The sequence below is a fragment of the Alligator mississippiensis genome, chromosome 3 (genome assembly GCF_030867095.1).
Source record: "Alligator mississippiensis isolate rAllMis1 chromosome 3, rAllMis1, whole genome shotgun sequence".
Lineage (NCBI taxonomy): Eukaryota > Metazoa > Chordata > Crocodylia > Alligatoridae > Alligator > Alligator mississippiensis.
The window spans coordinates 301,022,057-301,036,620 of record NC_081826.1 but is presented as its reverse complement, the minus strand read 5'-3'; the positions used below and the strand labels follow the sequence as shown (position 1 = coordinate 301,036,620).

Sequence of the window (14,564 nt, the reverse complement as noted above, 5' to 3'; positions counted from 1 at the left end):
GCAGACGGCATCTCTACCTGGCACAAAGGAGCATAAAATTAGAAACTGGAGATGGAAATCTGAGAGAAATCTGCATAGTTTGTTCTCCGAGAGGAGAAAACAGTTACAACTGAACATGAAACAACACGATTTAACGTGAAGATGACCCGCTAACGAGAGACGTCCTTGGAAAGAACACCAATTATTACAGCCAAATCCACGTTCTGAACTGTAGCTGCAAAACTGAAGTTAATGATACTAAACGGTCCTTACGAGGAACACTGCTTTCCAGCAATTAAATCAGCCGGGTACAAATTAAGATAGCCGCCTCCTACAACAGCACACATTTGAAACAAAGGGAAATTCATGATTTACCCCAAAACAGCCTGGCCACACCTGTTTTGGGTTTTTTTCCTGTCCTTACCCACATTTTCATGCCTGGCAAACCTCTCACACCTTTAAACAGCCCAGAGGCCAACATGACCTCAACGGTACAATTTAAGGCTTTGATCCTCAAACAGTTACGCACGCGCTTAAGCAAATGCAAAACTGGGCTTTTCTGTGGATTTCCACACTACATCCGACCCTTTGCTCCAATTACTGCAAAACCCCTCGTCTCGGGGCTCGCAGGAGTCAGAGCAACAGGGCCAACGTCGCGGCGCGGAGACCGAACGGTCACCGCCGCGATGCCAGCTGCACGCTCACGTGTGCACACTCGTGTGCAGGCTTGCAAATAAAGGCTGCATGAACGCCCAGGGATTTTATACCGCTGTTGAGCACCTTTATTCTTCCCATTTTAATCTTTATTTATGCTGCCTGACCGCATCAGACAGGCCAGATCAGGTTTTATCGCGGTGAAATGTGGTAGGAGCTGCGCGTTTCGGCTGGGAAGCGACTGGCCGTCAGGAGAGCGTCCTACACAGCGTGTAAATCAAAGGGGCTGTCGAGAGAGCTTAGTACAACCCGCGATTTGGAGACGCGAGTGTTTTACTGCCCCTCGGGGGCCGCTTCAGCGGGAAAGCACGCGCCGGCCGGTTCATTCACAAAGACACGAGCCTCCTGCCCGGCAGCGAGGGCCTCCCTGCTCCAGCTCGGACGGGCAGCCAGCGCAACGGTGCGGAGCCGCGGGGGCACAACGGGCACGGCCGCGACGCCAGCCACACGCTCACACGGGCACACTCGCGGGCAAGTCGGGATTTAGTTTTCTTTGGCAAATAACTGGGAGATGTCACGTCTGCCACGAGGGCTGACACGCTGGTACTCGAGAGGCTGTGGTCGCCGCGGCGATGCTGGCACCGGGCAAGCGGCTCCGGTCCTCGTGCCAGTTACACGCGCGCCTCTCCAGCGTCTCGGCTCGGGCAGGATCGCAGCTAGCGGCGGGTGTGCGGCACGCACGCGGAAGTGGGCACACCGCCGCCCGCCCGCCCGCCCGGCCGGCCGGCGAGGAAGCGTGGCGCCGAGGTGCCCGCTCGCCTCGCCTCGCCTCCCCGCACCGCACCGCATCGCACCGCTCGGCGGCTCCCGGTGGTCGGCACCGGGGGGGACACCTCGCCCGCCCGCCCGCCCGCAGCCCGGCACCGCTCCCCGCGCACCGCCCGCCCGCCCCGAACACCACACGAGCCCCGCACCCCGGCCCGGCCCGGCCCGGCCCGGCCCGGCCCCGCGCACTCACCGCGCACGCACAGCAGGGACATGGCGGCGCCGCCCGGCAACCCCGGCCCGGCCCGGCCCGGACCCGCCTCACGGAGCAGCGCGGGTCGGCCGGGCGGGAGGCGGCGCCGCCATCACCGGCACCGCGGGGAGGAGCCCCCGGGCACCGCCCCCCCCCGGCACCGCCAATCCCCGCCCGCCGGGGACCCTGACCCCGCCCCCGCCAACACAGGCACCGCCCCCTCGGACTGACCCTGACTCCGCCCCCCCGGGCACCGCCGATACCCGCCCGCCGGAGATCCTCACCCCGCCCCCCACAGGCACCGCCCCCCCGGCGTGACCCTGACCCCGCCCCCCCGGGCACCGCCGATCCCCGCCCGCCAGGGACCCTGACCCCGCCCCCCACCCGGTACTGCCCCCCCACCAGTGACCCCGCCCCCTCAGGAACCGCCGATCCCCGCCCGCCAGGGACCCTCACCTCGCCCTCTACCCGGTACTGCCAATCCCCGGCCGCCAGGGACCCTGACCCCGCCCCCACAGGCACCGCCCCCCGGCGTGACCCTAACCCCGCCCCCCGGGCACCGCCAATCCCCGCCCGCCAGGGACCTTGACCCCGCCCCCCACAGGCACCGCCCCCCGGCGTGACCCTGACCCCGCCCCCCCGGGCACCGCCAATCCACGCCCGCCAGGGACCCTGACCCCGCCCCCCCCGGAATGATCTTGACACCGTGCCCCCGGGAACGGCCCCCTCCATGGGAGTGACCCGCTGACCCCGACCCCCACAGGCACTACCCCCCCCCCATTGACCCTGACCCCGCCCCCCCAGGAACCCCCCCCCAGCCCCCTCCCCTCAGGAATGCCCCTCCTGACCCCCCCAGGGAAATACCCCCCAGAGGAATGCCCCCTGACCTGCTCCCCTGGAGGAACCCCCCCCCAGCGCCCTTCCCCCAGGGAAGTGCCCCCTACCCCCCCACTAGAAGGTGGTACAGCTGCCCCCCCCCAGCGGAGCGGCGGGGCAGTCTCCATTGGTGCAGGGGTTGAAGCGCAGGGTAGACCAAGCCTTGCCCGGGGTGAGGGAGCTGGGGCTGGTGCTGCTTGGAGCAGGGGCTGGATAGAAGTGGCCTCCTGAGCTCCCTTCATCCCTCATTTTCAATTCCTCCAAGCAGGGAAGAGCGGCCGTGGCTGAGGCCCCGCGGGTGCATCCTGCCCGGGCGCCCGGGGGCGCTCGCTGGCCCGCAGCAGAAAGGACGCTTGAGGAGGGGCACGTCCAACCATTACGAACAAGGGCGCGATGGTCGTTACCGCCTGCGCAATGAAGAGTTTAGGAGGAATCGGGTAGATTGCAATGAGTCGTTGAGCCAGAGGCGAGGATCTCTTGGGGTGATACCTTTTTATAGGACCAAGGGTGCAACTGCAGCCCGCCCCGTCCGCAGATCCGTCCCTGCCTTTGCCCCCGCGGTAAACATCGCAGCCTGCCCCTGGAAATGCCCCAGGCCCCACCCTGTCCGAGGGACATCCCCCATCCTCAAAGGGGGACTGTCCCTTCCCTCTCTGCCACAGAGAGCCCCGCGTCCCCCCACATAAAGGTTCCCAGCACCATGAGGAGCAGGTTAGCCCCGTAGGAAATGACCCCACTGCCCCAACCACTGGCTCTTTACCTCCTCTGGCTTGGCTGTGCACCCTTCCACCAACCTCACACCAGGACCAGGGCACAGCGCCTGGCACCAGCCTTACTTCTTCAGCTGGTCCAACTGGGGACCGAACCCTACAGAAGTTTCCCTTCGGGAGCTGGTAAGTGTGGACAGTCACTCATCACCGTGACGTGGCTGTCTAAACCGCGTGTCTGTCTATGTACACACGGGCGTCAGTGGAACAAAACCGCCCTAACTTTAAACCTGCCTTGCACCCCTTTAAAGCGACAGCTGTTTAGCATGCTTAAACTGGAATAGGAGTGGACGGACGTGGTGGCTGATGTGCACTCCTGAACAGCAAGTCCTCTTAGCCCTTTTAAAGCAGCTTGAAGTTTTTGTTTGTTCACACCTCGTGACAGCATTAGTTGGGAGGAACAAGGAATTGATATCTTCAACGCAAAGCGCTGTTGATTCATCCCTACAAGGTACAAAGCACGCAGAGCAACATGTACAAACAATAAACAGCCTATACGTATGGTATTACTTAGCTCACCACCCCCCTTCCCTTTTTCTAAGGCCTCCTTTGATGCCAGGCTCAGACCTGGGATGGTGACAAGCAGGGAACTTTTCCCACTGGCACCTCAGCCAGTGATATCTTAATTTCCATCGAAGCAACGCATCTGAGACTGTCTTTTCTGTGTCGTGGTCTTTCACGCTCCATTGTTTACCCCCCTTTAGAGCCTCCTTTAATTTAGTGCTATGTATTTAGACAGGCAGAGATGCAAAACCAGACAGGGAAACTCCGCATTTCACATCATACTTTACACCATACCATAGACACCTTCTCCCAGTTAATCACACCTTCCACAGGCTTTACACGGTAGCTCTGCTGCGTTGTTTCTTACAGAAGCTGGGGGCACTGATCATCCATTCCCCCATCCCTGTTTTAAACCTGTATTCAGCAGTTTCTGTGCCTCCAGGTATGGAGATAAGTCTACATACCTATTACTGTGAGGAGGGGACAGGCATAGCCCTCAAAACTTTATAGGTATGATTTTTCCATGGCCTTGTCCGTTGCATCATTATTTAAAAGCAGGCAGGATCAAAGTGCTTCCAGGTCTGAATGACAGCATTTTACATCTGCTTCGAACAGGTGTGACTGGCTATGCACGATGCACAGCCAGCAGTGAAGAATCATGGCCTTTCATTCTGGCCTGATTTCATGTCAGCAACACCGAGCAAATAATGTGGAAATGCTACAACAACTACATTCCCAACGCAAGAGTTACATGGAAATAGTCCCGTGGCATTGCTCTTTCTTACCAACACTACTGTCTTGGGGCCACTGTGTTGTGGCAACTGGAATAGTACAGGCAATGGGTAGTGTGTATACACAGACCACAAACCCGTCACATGAACAGTTCTGTAGTTATTAATAGTGAAATGGTAACTGTTTGTTAAGTACATTGCTCCCAACTGGCTGCAGACATCAAGTTCACAAGTATGCATGCACATATCTGATAACAGAGAAGGATCTTTTTACTAGCAGAAAGTAAAGGATGCCAATGGCAGGGAGCGGAGAAGCTTTGTTACAAAACGAAGGTACTGAATCACTCCTAACTACATCCACTGATGAGAACAGGGCTTTAAGTACGCACCTGCATTTTGGAAACAGAAAATTTGTAACAAGGAAATTGAAATAGCAAAAAGCAAACAGTTTTAGGAACAGTTTTAGGATCCTTCTGGGGGCAAGGTGCTAGATAGAGGCTAGAAGGAGGTAAGAGGTAAGATGGGATTATTGTGGCTAGCTGAAAGCAGCGGTGAGCTGCTTCAATATAGTTCAAATGGGTATTTCTCCAATCTGACTTTGAGGATCTCTACCAAGGGTGCCTCTAACATACCAGGGATGGCTTATTTTTATGATAATGCTATTATAGGATCATAGCACTGGAAGAGACTTCCTGGGTCATCGAGTCCAACCTCCTGCTCTTGCCAGCAACCATGTTATGTAATCTTGCATACACCCACCAAGTTCCACCTTCAAACCAGCCATGGGGGGGGTCTCGGTTTCTTTGCCGCCATAACTCTTATTGGGAGGCTGTTCTAATGGTTAGAAACCTTGCTGTAATATCCAGATGAAATGTATTCATGGCTTGGTTAGTCCCAAGTGTTCTTCTGCCAAAGCTGCCCTTTAGCTTTAATCTTTCTTATTCTTTCCTTCCTGTTTCCTGCTACGCATTTATAGAGAGCAATCATTTCCCCTCTCAGCTTTGTATTCCTTGATTAAACAAGCTGAGCTCTCTTATTCTTTTCTTGTAAGATAGTCTCTCCATTTCCCTAACCACTCCAGCAGCTCCTGCGTGCACCTATTGCTGTTGGAAGTCACGCATTTTCAACGTGGGCAGCCAGAGTGGTAAACAGGACTCCAAATGAGATATCACCAGTGCCTTGTACACCAGCACTAATGCTTCCCCATCTCTGCTGAAAACACATTGTGTACAGATTATATTTCTATTGTGTTCTTTTGTGAGAGGATTGTGCTAATACATGCACAGAACTAACAAGCTTTCCAGCTGCAAGAGCGTATCAGGTGGGCTTCATTCTGCTCCTACTTAAAAGCCAAATCTCCATTCACTTCAGTGGGAACAGGCAGGGGCTTTGTATATTTAATCTGTCTTGCCGTCTGCTGCTGTTTACCTTTCACTGTATCTTTGTATCCTCAAATTAGAAAAGCAATTAAAAATCAGAGGTCAACAAAACAAAGGCAACATATTAATCAAACCCTAACACATCTACATGAACTTCACAGGGAAGGTAGTTCTTGGCTGTGAATATGACCAGAGACAATGACTAGTACAGCTCCTACTACTGAAATCCAATGTTATAGTGAAATTCTGTCTGAGGTTTGAATTTCAAACAATCCCAAAGCCAAAGGAGTGGAAGGTTTAACGGTTAAAGTTCACAAGATTTACGTGAACTGCATACATCTCATAGACATCAGGTCTGGAAGGGACCTCGTAAGATCATCGAGTCCAGCCCCCTGCCCCATGGGCAGGAAGTCAGCTGGGGTCAAAGGATCCCACCAAGATAAGCATCCAAATGTGTCTTGAAAGTATCCAGAGTAGGTGCTTGCACCACCTTTGGGGGCAGTCTGTTCTAGGCCTTGGGGTCTCGGACCGTAAAGAAGTTTTTTCTTATGTCCAGCCTGAAACGGTCTTGGAGGAGTTTGTGACCGTTGGACCTTGTCATCCCTTGGGGTGCCCTAGTGAACAGGTGTTCCCCCACATCCTGATGCACACCCCTGATGTACTTATAGGTGGCCACCAGGTCCCCCCTGAGCCTGCACTTCTCCAGGCTGAAGAGTCCCATGGCTCTCAGCCTCTATTCAGAAGGCCTGTTCTCTTGCCCTCAGATCATGCACGTGGCTCTCCTCTGGACTCTCTCTAGCTTCTCCACATCCTTCCTCAATTGTGGAGCCCAGAATTGGATGTGGTACTCCAGCTGCGGCCTCACCGAGCTGGAGTATAGTGGGAGGATGACATCCTGGGTCTTGCTCGAGATGCACAGGTAGATGCAAGTCAGAGTCTTGTTCGCTTTGCCGGCCGCGGTATTGCATTGGTGGTTCATGTTCGTCTTGTGGTCAGTCATGGCCCCCTAGCCCCTTTCGGTCATCGTCTAGTGAGTGTAGCATTGCCAAGCCTATAACTGTGGTGCAGGTTTTTATTCCTGAGGTGGAGCACTTTGCATTTCCCCGTATTGAATGCCATCAGGTTTTCATCTGCCCACCTTGCAAGCCTATCAAGGTTGGCCTGGATCACCAACCTATCCTCAAATGTGGACACTCTTCCCCAGAGTTTAGCGCTGTCAGTGAACTTGGCCAGTCCGCTTTGGACACCAGTGTCCAGGGCGTTTATGAAGACATTAAAGAGTGCAGGTCCAAGAACGGAGCCTTGGGGGACAACACTAGTCACTGGGTGCCTCAATTACCACCCTCTGAGTCCAGCCTCGGAGCCAGTTCCCTAGCCATCGGACTGCGGAGTAGTTGAGGCCACAGTTGCCCAATTTTTCCATGAGGATATCATGGGACACCAGGTCAAAGGTTTTTTAAAGCCCAAAGATATGACACCAACCACGTTAAACCAGCAGGTGTGGCACATCTCTACTGATCACCCACAACAGAATTTGAGCTCTCTACCAGCTTTACCACCCCAGCTTAGAGTATCTGAGGAAGTAGGCTGTTGCTTGTGAAAGCATATGCCTCTCTGAACCAATTAGTCTCTAAGGTGCTATCCTATCCTGCCTTCTACCCCAGCCTATGTGAAAAAGTGCCCTAAGGTCATCCATAACCCCAAGTGACATCTGTGACACCGTGCACGATGCTGAGAATATGCATCAAAAGAAAGAGTGCCCCATGCTTTTACTGCAGCACTCTAGGCTTGTGTTAGGCCAGTTCCACTTGGTTTCTGAGTTAAGAGAAAACCCTAGCTCCAGATCCTGGAGTATTAAAAAAGAGCAAAACATAATGTGTGTGCTCAGTGTAGCCAAAGCTAGAATTAATGCAGCGGTGAGGCTGAGAAATCAAGCAAAGTGGTAATGTTTTGGTGAACCTATGATATTAAGCTGCTTAGTTAAACATACTTGCAGGGCGATACAAGTCCTCCTGACACTGTGAGAAAGCTGTAGAAGAATCTGTTGGAAAGCCCATGCTACCTGCCCACCTGGGTATTTTCTTAACTAAACAGTTTTTTAATTTGTATTTACTTCGCTGATGAACGGGCGAGGTGTACAAAGTCAACCTGGCACTGAAGCAATGCCAATCCGCAATGTCCACGTGCACGGACACCTGAGATATGACAGTGCCCAGAATGAAAGGGAAGGGAACTCTTTCTGATGTGGGAACAGCAAAAACAGGAGTCTGCCATTGTGAGAAGGCCGCAGAAGATATTGTTGGAGTATTCATACACAACATCCTGCGTGTATTTTTGTACCTGTAATTCATACTGCACTGATCACTGTGACATTACAGCTCTGGGTTATCATCATCCTAAGGGAAGATCTATGCTGCAGTAAAGGTGTGACTACAGCTTGTCTAGACACATCCCAGCAAGCTTGAATCTAGCCACCTCAGGGTAGCTGTGGCAGTATAGGGCTCAACACAGCCTGGAAAACCCATGCAAAAGTCTGGATAAAAACATGGGCAGCCCTGGGTCTGTGTTGTTGCAGCGATACTTCTGGCTTCACTTAAACCGAACTCAAGTGTGTTGCAGAAGCCACAGTCGTGAGCCACAGACTGATAGAGAGACTCCAACATTATTAATAACCGCAGCTCGGCACACTGTTTTTTGTTCAGAATGAGAGATCTAAGCAGCAACAAATGTCTTCGTTTTTCAAGCTTTGATTTAGGAACATAAATCCCTTTCATTTAATAGTTAAAATCATGTAAGCAAACACAAACAGTATCTGACTTCATGCACACAGGAACAACCTAAAAGCTGAACTGTTAAAAAAAAACCCACCCCAAACTCTTGAAAAAAAAGAGTAACTCGTGGAAAGGAAGTTACTGATCCCATACTTTAGTAGTTCTCAATTTTTCAGACTCAAGCATCCCTCAGAAAATGCCAGTTCTTAGTTTTCACTCATTTTTTTTCACTACAGAAAAAAATAGAGCAATCCTTCTGTTGAAAAGAACTCAGGAGAATCACAACCAGTCAGAAGACTTTTAACACTACAGATTCCTATTGGAAAATGTACCCAAAAGCTTGCAAAGAAGAATTTTCCCAACTATTTTAGTTGGTCTAATAAAAGATATTGGATTTACCCAAAGAACCTTGTCTGCTATTGGAAATATTTGAGTTTATCTTGTGAATCACATTTGCACACATCAAATGCTAACATTGTGTGCCCTTGAGAGGATCTCAAGACACTGTTTTAGATTATCCTTCACTGTCACTGTGCTTGCTGGACAGAACCGTGCCGGCTGTGACAACGCAGCAATTGTAATTGCACTTCTAAGGGAAAAGGTGTAGGTGAGAGTCCCTGCTGGCCCAGCAAGCAAGGTGGGGTAAAAGGAGCCAGTGCCATTATCAGAGGCACCTAAAAAGGATGGGGAACTTCGGCTGTCTTATGTACGCACTTGGGCTCAGTACCCACGGCACCAGCAGTATGTGCTAATGTCAGGGCAGCTGGGAGAGGGAGCGCCCCTCTGCTCCCACACTACACTCAGTGCACACAGAGCTCTCCCAGTGACAGCAGATGACCTTGTGGTGATTTAAATTATATTATTAGATGTAGTAGTAGGCGGTAGCAGGCTGTAGCATGGGGAAGGCTGAGTTCCAGCTGCACTAAACCCTCCTCTTCAGCTGCACATAATCACGGCAGAGTCCATCAGGGAGCTGTATGAGACACTGAGTTTCAATTAACTTCCAGATGCAGTGGGAGTTATGATTCAGCAATGGCCTTTGTGACCTGGCCCCTGCCTGTGGTAGAGGCAAGGAGCCAGATCCTCTGCCTCTGCCGTCAGCTGAACTCCTTTGAAGTGGCTGGTGTGGTGGTGGCTTGGTGGCCTGCTGCAGGAGGCTGTGGGGAGAGAGTGGGGGGTGGGACCCAAGGTGCTTTTTCCATTCTGCCTTTCCTGCTTTGCTGAAAAAGAAAACCCTGAGCACACGACCTGTCTGCATAGCCCCACCGTCCTGCTAGCACTGCCCTCCCCTCTCCCCTGCTTTGCTGGACCCAGCTGGGCCTTGCCACAACTTGAACTGTAGATACTGTAGGACAGGGCTTGTCGTTTGCTGGGTTTGTGCAGTGCCGAGCACAGGGAGCTTCTGTCCTACAAATAAACAGCAGCCGGATGCTGTCCTGCTAGCACTGTACTAATCACCACCGCGCTGCAGTACAACCGCTCTGTAATGAGGCGATGTCACGGTCTACGTTCATCACCACCAGCAGTAACAGCTGTAACTGGGATTATGATAGCTGCTATAAATTCCAGGCAATTACAAGGTCCATTTAGACGCAACAGCACTATGCGGATTCATTTTTATCTGTGCAGAGGATACCAAACGCATCAGGGCTTCAAACGGGCTCTTCATTCCAATGCTTACGCATTGTCCAAAGACCATTCTTCTCCCCCAGCCTCTGCATAGCACGGGTTTTGAAAGAGGGGTCAAAGCAGTACTGAGGAGCAGTTTGGGGAGCTGGAAGTAATGCTCATGCCCTAGTGTTACCTTCTTGATGCTTTACCTGTCTATTTAATATTTGCTTCCAAAATGCATCGTGTTCTAATGCGGTTTTCAGTTCTCTTCCTGGCATTTGTTCTCATACAAATTAGAGTGATCGGTGTATTTATTAGATTTATGTGCCACCTGTCCAAACAAAGACTCAGGGCAGCTTACAGAAGAGAGCAAAAATAACTTGTAAAACAAGTAAACAAAAGAAAACAGGAAAAACTATTTATAAAAGCCAGTACAGTGTTAAGATAAACTATATAGCAACCCCCCCCCCCAAAAAAAAACCAAAAACCAAACAAACAACCAAACCCTAAATAATATCCCAGCTTAGCCTTGATGGGATATAGTAACACAAATCTGCTATCGAGGAAGCAAGGGTTTCTTCTGGGAGGACTTTTCCCCAGCTTGGAAGCACCTCTTACGTAATTGAAATCTTTCCCACTCTTGATCCGTACATCCACTGAGAGATAAGCCATGCTCCATAACCACTTAGCTATGAGCAAAGCCCTGTTTATTCAGCTGAAACAAACTAAACCTAAATTCTGCAGTTTTCAGAGTCCTCTGTTGCACAAGGCTGGAATCCTGTGTAGCTGGTTTATATGCATTATAAAATGGAGGATTTTTACTGAATTAAATACTAAAATATAATACTCTTTGGTCTACCACCCCTCAGCAAGTTGAAATAAGATGCAATTTGTTTTATGCTCGCCCATATGTTCAGTTATCGCTGTGTCTTAGTTGCACTGTAAGGTTCATGGGGGGGAAGCTGGAAGTCAGCTCAGCTGGGGTTTTTGGCATGTGGGATGGAACGAGAAGCAGCTTGAGATGGCTGGTGAAGAGGGGAACAGGTTGGCTGGATGTTTCTGCCGAAGTGATCAGCTGTGAAACAGGTAAGGAGGAGATGCTTAACTGTTATCTTTACATTTCAAAATTAACACCCGCACTGAGGGGAGGCAGGCAGCTCACACCACTGGAAGCTATAGCTATGAGGTCTGTGCAGACTCAGGAATGCAATCACAGATAATGTATGTTTGGTTTGTACGTTCATTTCTTATATATTTCATATCCATTTTATTTCTTTGCAACCATAACGACTAGCATGAATGCTGCTTTATAAGACAGCTTAGGCTATGAAGCTCCATCCTGCAGCCAGGGATGGATCACGCAAGAAGCCTCACCTCATAGCTGTTATTATGCTGGGCCCTGAATGAGAGAGACCAAATCCAGATGTGCTTTAGGAACAGATAAGCTGCTCTTGCTTACACTGAGTGTTTAATTTCGCCCTTCACTTACAAACTGCAAAGCACACGGTACAAAACCCCCAACCTGATTGGCCTTAATCATGAGGCTCTTTACTGATACCAAGCCCAGAGCAAAGTCTGATTCACTTTCTTTATGGACCAAAAATGAGTTATCTCTGGCCAGCCAGACTCCTGCCATTGCTATGGAATCAGCTGTTGCTGAGCACGACGGTTATAAATAGGTGACTTCCATGCACTCCATTTACCAGCTGCTTTATAGCTACATAATTATGACGTTTCTCCATTAACAGAGCAGTAACACAGCTATATTAGGGTTGAGGTCAACTTCCTCAGTCTCCTGTTCCTCCCTGTTTGGTGGTTTATAATTTCTATCATTACAAAACGGTTCAAGCCGAAACCTGGCATGTAATATAAAGCAAAAGTTTAAATCAAAAAGTGTTTAGATTGGCTAAACCATTTTCCTGTTGTACAGTTGACAAGAAGGTTGTTTCAGACCTGGTGGGTGCTTTGCAGTTTTATTTATTAAGTTCTAAGTTAAAAAAAAAAATATTTACCAAATAAAACTTGGCAGGGATTGAATGCGGAAGGTAGACTAAACTCCAACTAGGATAAGAGAAATCTTAGGAAACAACCGTGACAGTAAACTTTAAAGAAGGAGATAATAAGCATGCTTTTCTGGTATTTTTACTCCCTTGTTCAATAATAAAATATTACATTTCTACAACAGCCAAAGGCCTTATACACCCCAGCTCTTCCACCATAGGGACCACTCCACCAACCCCTGAAGTGCAGCTTCCTCTGGGGCAGATCACGGCAGGTAGCAAATGGCACCTGTGTAACAGCTCAGCACAGGTCGTGGAGGATAGTGTGCACACCTGGAACAGCTGGGGGGCAGATTGTAATTACCACCCCTGGAACTGGAGCAGAAGACTGGATTTAAGAGGCAGCTCTTTGCAGAGGACACTGTGAAATCCTTATAGTAGTAGGCCCGAATGAGAGAGCAGTCCTGGCTGACAGACCAGCTAGACTTCTGATAGTGGCCTAGATTTTGTCCTTCCAGAGCTCTCACATAGATGTTTTCAGGCCTGACAACTTAGGACGGATGGAAGAAAGGGGTGGTCCATCAGTCACAGCACCAGGCCTGTAATCAATTCCCTGCTCTGCCAAAGAGCGATTGGAATCACTTGGTCCCTTTGGGCTGGATCCAGATTTGTTCTGGAAGTACCTGAATGGGACTGAGGTGGATTTTAGGTGTCTAGGCTGCAGAATAATCCAGGTGAACTCCACTCCAGCAGCCACAAAGCATGTCAGGCATCTGCATTCGTTCAGCCCCCACCCTTTGGACTCCTCAGTTCTCTACGTGCTGATGCTGGGCTTCTCACCGTGCTCCTAGGCAATCCTAGGTACCTGGTTCCTGCCTAAGTTGCATCATGATCCAGACTGGTGCTGAAGTGACACCTAAACTGCCCAAGTCCCTGGAGGGGTCTGATCTGTTAGGCATCCTCAGTGCATGCCCGTCACATGCCAACTGCACTGGGCTCTGCTTTGCCCACCTTCTGCCGTGAAGCCTGCGAGTTAAGGGGCTTGCTCAGGAAGAGAAAGGCTCAGATGCTAGGCATATCTCAGCCTGAGGGGATTGAAACCACATTGTCCACTTCCCAGATGTGTGTTCCCTAACCACTAGGCTCTAAAATAGTCATGTGGAAGAAGATGAGCTGCTGGGAAGCCAAGCATGGGGCCAGAGGCACAGGGCTGGGAAGACCCCCTGTGTCTCTGTTTTACATTAGTCATTGGACAAGAAACAGAGGCACTCTGAGAGCAAGGGACAGTCCTCATCTGAGAGCTCTGACCACTAGACTACATGTCCTGGGCTCAGGCACCCAACTTGTATAGGAGTTATAATGCCAAAGGGGAGAAGCTGGCAGGACCAACCTGGATCTGCCTTTCATACCTCATTTCTTCACCTGTAAAATAAAGATAACAGCACTACCTTTCCTTGCGGGGGTGCTGGACCGACAAGCATGTTGCAAGGTAGGCTGCTTTCAAGTGTGGCTGCACAGGTATCTAAGGTATGCAGACGGCACCGAGATGCCTGCCTGCTTTTAGACTGCTGGTCCCCCTGCACGGTGGCTGGGGGAGTGAGAGCAGCTCCTCTCATCCTGGCAAAGGCCCTTTGCATAACAGCTTCTGTGGGAGCTGACCTTTCCATTACGACTGCTGGGAGAGGAAAGACTTCCAGCTATTCAGGTTGGAGTCAATAGCATTTGACCCTTTTGTGATGCAGCCAGCCTGATTGCTGCAAGCACGGGCCCGCTTATTCCCTGCTGGAGATCCTGTCATTGAGCATGCAGCAAAGTGTGAAGTATACAGACCCAGTGGTTACCCAAGGGCAGTTTGCAGTCCATACACGACCTACAAACCACAGGACAAGCCCATGAGGTGCAGTGTGTGCAAATTACAGATCCCAGCATGGGACTTTCTATTGCGAACCAACAAGCCTGGGGCTCGTTGCATGCTGCAATTGGCAGTCTCAGGCTACATAGATTCATAGATTCATAGATGTTAGGGTCGGAAGGGACCTCAATAGATCATCAAGCTATGAGTGAAGGCAGCTGCAAACTGCCCTGCTTCTTACTAACCAGATGCAGCCAGTATGTCCAAGTTTCTGGCTGGTATGTGGATGCCCTGAAATAGCAGCTGTCTTAGACTCGTGTGCATCCATGTATCTTGGGCCTGTCCATGCATTTGGTGTATTTTAGACCCACAGTGTATCCTGGACAGCCCTTTCTGTAGGTACAGCAGGACTACAGCCCTGG

The 14,564-nt window shown here is 50.8% G+C and overlaps 1 protein-coding gene across 3 annotated transcripts in view; it reads right to left on the bottom strand.

Moving 5' to 3' along the window:
* UNC13B (unc-13 homolog B) overlaps positions 1-1,767 on the bottom strand; it is a 300,680-nt gene extending 298,913 nt beyond the window's left edge. For all 3 annotated transcript variants that reach the window (XM_059725356.1, XM_059725357.1, XM_059725358.1), the window contains exon 1: positions 1,652-1,767. In XM_059725356.1, coding sequence (XP_059581339.1) covers positions 1,652-1,673 — 22 coding nt within the window. In that variant the 5' untranslated portion in view covers positions 1,674-1,767. The remainder of the gene's footprint in view (positions 1-1,651) is intronic.
* Positions 1,768-14,564: the final 12,797 nt, after the last annotated feature.